Consider the following 7,500-nt stretch of genomic DNA (forward strand, 5'->3'; position numbering starts at 1 on the left):
TCGTATCAATGTGTTGGTCGTATCAATGTGTTGGTCGTATCAATGTGTTGGTCGTATCAATGTGTTGGCAATGTGTTGGTCGTATCAATGTGTTGGTCGTATCAATGTGTTGGTCGTATCAATGTGTTGGTCGTATCAATGTGTTGGTCGTATCAATGTGTTGGTCGTATCAATGTGTTGGTCGTATCAATGTGTTGGTCGTATCAATGTGTTGGTCGTATCAATGTGTTGGTCGTATCAATGTGTTGGCCGTATCAATGTGTTGGTCGTATCAATGTGTTGGTCGTATCAATGTGTTGGTCGTATCATTGTGTTGGTCGTATCAATGTGTTGGTCGTATCAATGTGTTGGTCGTATCAATGTGTTGGTCGTATCAATGTGTTGGTCGTATCAATGTGTTGGTCGTATCAATGTGTTGGTCGTATCATTGTGTTGGTCGTATCAATGTGTTGGTCGTATCAATGTGTTGGTCGTATCAATGTGTTGGTCGTATCAATGTGTTGGTCGTATCAATGTGTTGGTCGTATCAATGTGTTGGTCGTATCAATGTGTTGGTCACATCATTGTGTTGGTCGTATCAATGTGTTGGTCGTATCAATGTGTTGGTCGTATCAATGTGTTGGTCGTATCAATGTGTTGGTCGTATCAATGTGTTGGTCGTATCAATGTGTTGGTCGTATCAATGAGTTGGTCGTATCAATGTGTTGGTGGTATCAATGTGTTGGCCGTATCAATGTGTTGGTCGTATCAATGTGTTGGTCGTATCAATGTGTTGGTCGTATCAATGTGTTGGTCGTATCAATGTGTTGGTCGTATCAATGTGTTGGTCACATCATTGTGTTGGTCGTATCAATGTGTTGGTCGTATCAATGTGTTGGTCGTATCAATGTGTTGGTCGTATCAATGTGTTGGTCGTATCAATGTGTTGGCCGTATCAATGTGTTGGTCACATCATTGTGTTGGTGGTATCAATGTGTTGGCCATATCAATGTGTTGGCCGTATCATTGTGTTGGCCGTATCAATGTGTTGGCCGTATCAATGTGTTGGTCACATCATTGTGTTGGTCGTATCAATGTGTTGGTCACATCATTGTGTTGGTCGTATCAATGTGTTGGTCGTATCATTGTGTTGGCCGTATCAATGTGTTGGTCGTATCAATGTGTTGGCCGTATCATTGTCTTGGCCGTATCAATGTGTTGGTCGTATCAATGTGTTGGTCGTATCAATGTGTTGGTCGTATCAATGTGTTGGTCGTATCAATGTGTTTGTCGTATCAATGTGTTGGTCGTATCAATGTGTTGGTCGTATCATTGTGTTGGTCGTATCAATGTGTTGGTCGTATCAATGTGTTGGTCGTATCAATGTGTTGGTCGTATCAATGTGTTGGTCGTATCAATGTGTTGGCCGTATCATTGTGTTGGTCGTATCAATGTGTTGGTCACATCATTGTGTTGGTCGTATCATTGTGTTGGTCGTATCAATGTGTTGGTCGTATCAATGTGTTGGTCGTATCAATGTGTTGGTCGTATCAATGTGTTGGTCGTATCATTGTGTTGGCCGTATCATTGTGTTGGTCGTATCAATGTGTTGGTCACATCATTGTGTTGGTCGTATCATTGTGTTGGTCGTATCATTGTGTTGGTCGTATCAATGTGTTGGTCGTATCAATGTGTTGGTCGTATCATTGTGTTGGTCGTATCAATGTGTTGGTCGTATCATTGTGTTGGCCGTATCATTGTGTTGGTCGTATCAATGTGTTGGTCACATCATTGTGTTGGTCGTATCATTGTGTTGGTCGTATCATTGTGTTGGTCGTATCAATGTGTTGGTCGTATCAATGTGTTGGTCACATCATTGTGTTGGTCGTATCAATGTGTTGGTCGTATCAATGTGTTGGTCGTATCAATGTGTTGGTCACATCATTGTGTTGGTCGTATCAATGTGTTGGTCGTATCAATGTGTTGGCCGTAGCAATGTGTTGGTCGTATCAATGTGTTGGTCACATCATTGTGTTGGTCGTATCATTGTGTTGGTCGTATCAATGTGTTGGTCGTATCAATGTGTTGGTCGTATCGTCGTGTTGGTCGTATCATTGTGTTGGTCGTATCATTGTGTTGGTCGTATCAATGTGTTGGTCGTATCAATGTGTTGGTCGTATCAATGTGTTGGTCGTATCGTCGTGTTGGTCGTATCAATGTGTTGGTCGTATCAATGTGTTGGTCGTATCAATGTGTTGGTCGTATCATTGTGTTGGTCGTATCATTGTGTTGGTCGTATCATTGTGTTGGCCGTATCAATGTGTTGGTCACATCAATGTGTTGGTCGTATCAATGTGTTGGCCGTATCAATGTGTTGGTCGTATCAATGTGTTGGTCGTATCAATGTGTTGGTCGTATCAATGTGTTGGTCACATCATTGTGTTGGTCGTATCATTGTGTTGGTCGTATCATTGTGTTGGTCGTATCATTGTGTTGGTCGTATCAATAGGTTGGTCGTATCAATGTGTTGGTCGTATCATTGTGTTGGTCGTATCAATGAGTTGGTCGTATCAATGTGTTGGTCGTATCAATGAGTTGGTCGTATCAATGAGTTGGTCGTATCAATGTGTTGGTCGTATCATTGTGTTGGTCGTATCAATGTGTTGGTCGTATCATTGTGTTGGCCGTATCATTGTGTTGGTCGTATCATTGTGTTGGTCGTATCAATGTGTTGGTCGTATCAATGTGTTGGTCGTATCAATGTGTTGGTCGTATCAATGTGTTGGTCGTATCAATGTGTTGGTCGTATCAATGTGTTGGTCATATCAATGTGTTGGTCGTATCATTGTGTTGGCCGTATCATTGTGTTGGTCGTATCAATGTGTTGGTCACATCATTGTGTTGGCCGTATCATTGTGTTGGTCGTATCAATGTGTTGGTCATATCAATGTGTTGGTCGTATCATTGTGTTGGTCGTATCAATGTGTTGGTCGTATCAATGTGTTGGTCGTATCAATGTGTTGGTCGTATCAATGTGTTGGTCGTATCAATGTGTTGGTCGTATCAATGTGTTGGTCATATCAATGTGTTGGTCGTATCATTGTGTTGGCCGTATCATTGTGTTGGTCGTATCAATGTGTTGGCCGTATCAATGAGTTGGTCGTATCAATGTGTTGGTCGTATCAATGAGTTGGTCGTATCAATGAGTTGGTCGTATCAATGTGTTGGTCGTATCAATGTGTTGGCCGTATCAATGTGTTGGTCGTATCATTGTGTTGGCCGTATCAATGTGTTGGTCGTATCAATGTGTTGGCCGTATCAATGTGTTGGTCGTATCATTGTGTTGGCCATATCATTGTGTTGGTGGTATCAATGTGTTGGTCGTATCAATGTGTTGGTCGTATCAATGTGTTGGCCGTATCATTGTGTTGGTGGTATCAATGTGTTGGTCGTATCATTGTGTTGGCCGTATCAATGTGTTGGTCGTATCATTGTGTTGGTCGTATCAATGTGTTGGTCGTATCAATGTGTTGGCCGTATCATTGTGTTGGTCGTATCAATGTGTTGGTCGTATCATTGTGTTGGTCGTATCAATGTGTTGGTCACATCAATGTGTTGGTCGTATCAATGTGTTGGTCGTATCAATGTGTTGGCCGTATCAATGTGTTGGTCGTATCAATGTGTTGGCCGTATCAATGTGTTGGCCGTATCAATGTGTTGGTCGTATCAATGTGTTGGTCGTATCAATGTGTTGGCCGTATCAATGTGTTGGCCGTATCAATGTGTTGGTCGTATCAATGTGTTGGTCGTATCAATGTGTTGGTCGTATCAATGTGTTGGTCACATCAATGTGTTGGTCGTATCAATGTGTTGGTCGTATCAATGTGTTGGTCGTATCAATGTGTTGGTCGTATCATTGTGTTGGTGGTATCAATGTGTTGGTCGTATCAATGTGTTGGTCGTATCAATGTGTTGGCCGTATCATTGTGTTGGTCGTATCAATGTGTTGGTCGTATCGTCGTGTTGGTCGTATCATTGTGTTGGCCGTATCAATGTGTTGGCCGCATCAATGTGTTGGTCGTATCAATGTGTTAGCCGTATCAATGTGTTGGTCACATCATTGTGTTGGCCGTATCGTCGTGTTGGTCGTATCAATGTGTTGTCCGTATCAATGTGTTGGTCGTATCAATGTGTTGGCCGTATCAATGTGTTGGTCGTATCATTGTGTTGGCCGTATCAACGTGTTGGTCACATCAATGTGTTGGCCGTATCAATGTGTTGGTCACATCATTGTGTTGGCCGTATCGTCGTGTTGGTCGTATCAATAGGTTGGTCGTATCAATGTGTTGGCCGTATCAATGTGTTGGTCGTATCAATGTGTTGGCCGTATCAATGTGTTGGTCGTATCAATGTGTTGGTCGTATCAATGTGTTGGCCGTATCATTGTGTTGGCCGTATCAATGTGTTGGTCACATCATTGTGTTGGCCGTATCGTCGTGTTGGTCGTATCAATGTGTTGTCCGTATCAATGTGTTGGTCGTATCAATGTGTTGGCCGTATCAATGTGTTGGTCGTATCATTGTGTTGGCCGTATCAATGTGTTGGTCACATCAATGTGTTGGCCGTATCAATGTGTTGGTCACATCATTGTGTTGGCCGTATCGTCGTGTTGGTCGTATCAATGTGTTGTCCGTATCAATGTGTTGGCCGTATCAATGTGTTGGTCGTATCAATGTGTTGGCCGTATCATTGTGTTGGCCGTATCAATGTGTTGGCCGTATCAATGTGTTGGTCGTATCAATGTGTTGGCCGTATCATTGTGTTGGCCGTATCAATGTGTTGGTCGTATCAATGTGTTGGTCACATCAATGTGTTGGCCGTATCGTCGTGTTGGTCGTATCAATGTGTTGGTCGTATCAATGTGTTGGTCGTATCAATGTGTTGGTCGTATCAATGTGTTGGTCGTATCAATGTGTTGGTCGTATCAATGTGTTGGTAGTATCATTGTGTTGGTCACATCATTGTGTTGGTCACATCATTGTGTTGGTCTTATCATTGTGTTGGCCGTATCATTGTGTTGGTCGTATCAATGTGTTGGCCGTGTCAAACACAAGTTGTTGTAGATCCAGATTGACATGTTTGAAAGTAAAGCATTTCGTTGTGTTGTGTATTTCTTGCTGCATACTGTGCGTATGACAAATGAACCTTGATGTATTTTGATACTGGCTGATAGTGGCTGATAGTGGCTGATAGTGGCTGGTAGTGGCTGACCAAGGTTAAGGTTACCTGTATGCCGCGATCTCAATGTCCAGAGCCATTTTAACATTGAGAAGGTCCTGGTACTCTCTGAGGTACCGAGACATCTCCTGCTTTGCCTCGTTGATGTCGCACTCCAGAACGTTTATCCTCACCTGAAACAACAGACCATTTATCCTCACCTGAAACAACAGACCATTTATCCTCACCTGAAACAAACAGACCATTTATCCTCACCTGAAACAACAGACCATGTATCCTCACCTGAAACAAACAGACCATTTATCCTCACCTGAAACAACAGACCATTTATTCTCACCTGAAACAACAGACCATTTATCCTGAAACAAACAGACCATTTATCCTCACCTGAAACAACAGACCATTTATCCTCACCTGAAACAAACAGACCATTTATCCTCACCTGAAACAACAGACCATTTATCCTCACCTGAAACAACAGACCATTTATCCTCACCTGAAACAACAGACCATTTAACCTCACCTGAAACAACAGACCATTTATCCTCACCTGAAACAACAGACCATTTATCCTCACCTGAAACAACAGACCATTTATCCTCACCTGAAACAATATCACAATATCAAAAATCAGGTCCATTAAACAGCAAGGGCCTGTGTTCCAAATGACACCCTAACTGTTCCCTATGTAATGCATTACCCTGGACCAGAGCCCTGTGTAGTACACTATATGGGAAATTGGTGGTATTGAGATGCAGCCCAGGTCTCAGACCAGATCTTTATTATTCTAAATATAGAAACAGTGGAAGGACATATTCAGCTGAATGACAGCTTTGGTATGACCTTCCTCTGTCATTTTGTCTCCTTATGGAGGTGTCCATGAATACTGACAAACCTGGGAGACCATCACCTCTACACAATGACCACGACGACTCCCTGCACAGACTGATCTATTACTACTGAGGAGAGAGAGGAGGAGATGGGGAGGAGGTGGGGAGGATTGGAGTGGATAGGTCGGGGGAGGAGGAGAAGTGGGGGGAGGAGGAGATGTGGGGGAGGGGAGGAGAGAGAGGAGCAGGTGGGGAGGAGTGGAGTGGACAGGTGGGGAGGAGTGGAATGTATAGGTGGGGTGAGGTGGGGGTTGGGGAGGAAAGGTGGGGGTTGGAGAGGTGAGGTGGAGGTAGGAGAGGAGAGGTGGGGATTGGAGAGGAGAGGTGGGGGTCGGAGAGGAGAGGTGGGGGTAGGAGAGGAGAGAAGGGGGTTGGGGAAAGCTGGTGCAGTGAAACACTCTCCATATAGAGTCGGGACCAAATCAGAGTCACAGCAGCATCAGAGTAAGCTACCCCGTGTGCTGCTAGCAGCCTGCTACTGCTCTTTCACATGATCACATCTATATCTACAAGAGTTTTTGGCTATGTTCTTACCCCAGTTTGAAATGGTCACATTATGACATCTATACCTTTGTCACTGTGTACCGTATCTCCCTCTCAGACCATGTACCTCTCCCCCCTGATGCTATACCTCTCCCCCCTGGTGCTATACCTCTTCCGCCCGGTGCTATATATACCTCTCCCCCCTGGTTCTATACCTCTCCCCCCTGGTTCTATACCTCTCCCCCCTGGTTCTATACCTCTCCCCCTGGTTCTATACCGCTCCCCCCTGGTTCTATACCTCTCCCCCCTGGTTTTATACCTCTTCCCCCTGGTTCTGATTGATTGAGTGGTTCTGTACCTGGTACTTCGTGACCTCTTCCCCCTGGTTCGGTATGAGTGAGTGGTTCTGTACCTGGTACTTCGTGACCTCTCCCCCTGGTTCTGATTGATTGAGTGGTTCTGTACCTGGTACTTCGTGACCTCTCCCCCCTGGTGCTCTTCCAGCTCCTCCAGCTGTTTGTTCAGCGACTCGATGACGTTCCGCAGGGCCTCGATCTCAGAGGAGCGTGATTGGAGCAGCCGGCGGTATTCCATGGTCTCCTCCCGGATGGAGCGCACCGCCTCGTTGTTCTTCGATGCCATCTCCGCCACGGACTCAAACTTCCCCCGGTACCAGTCCTCGGCCGCCTGCATGTTCTTATTGGCCAGCCGCTCGTACTGCGCCCGGATCTCCTTGAGTGCCGCAGACAGGTCTGGCCTGCTCACCTCCATGTCAACACACACGTTAGCCGCCACAACCTGGGCCTGCAGCTCCGCCTGCTCCTCCACAAACACCTTCTTCAGGAAGCCCATCTCCTCGGCCAGGGAGACAACGCTGGCCTCTGCATCGCAGTTAGACAGCATGGCCCGC

The 7,500-nt window shown here is 45.1% G+C and overlaps 1 protein-coding gene across 1 annotated transcript in view; it reads right to left on the reverse strand.

The window, feature by feature from the left end:
* Nucleotides 1-5,261: 5,261 nt before the first annotated feature.
* LOC139398323 (neurofilament light polypeptide-like) overlaps nt 5,262-7,500 on the reverse strand; it is a 2,951-nt gene continuing 712 nt past the window's right edge. Inside the window, exons 1-2 of the mRNA XM_071144386.1 lie at nt 7,056-7,500; nt 5,262-5,390 (exon numbers count right to left, since the gene is read on the reverse strand). The exon at nt 7,056-7,500 is cut by the window's right edge and continues 712 nt beyond it. Of these exons, the coding sequence (XP_071000487.1) occupies nt 5,262-5,390; nt 7,056-7,500 (574 nt within the window). The remainder of the gene's footprint in view (nt 5,391-7,055) is intronic.

Source organism: Oncorhynchus clarkii, unplaced genomic scaffold (genome assembly GCF_045791955.1).
Source record: "Oncorhynchus clarkii lewisi isolate Uvic-CL-2024 unplaced genomic scaffold, UVic_Ocla_1.0 unplaced_contig_2453_pilon_pilon, whole genome shotgun sequence".
Taxonomy (NCBI): domain Eukaryota; kingdom Metazoa; phylum Chordata; class Actinopteri; order Salmoniformes; family Salmonidae; genus Oncorhynchus; species Oncorhynchus clarkii.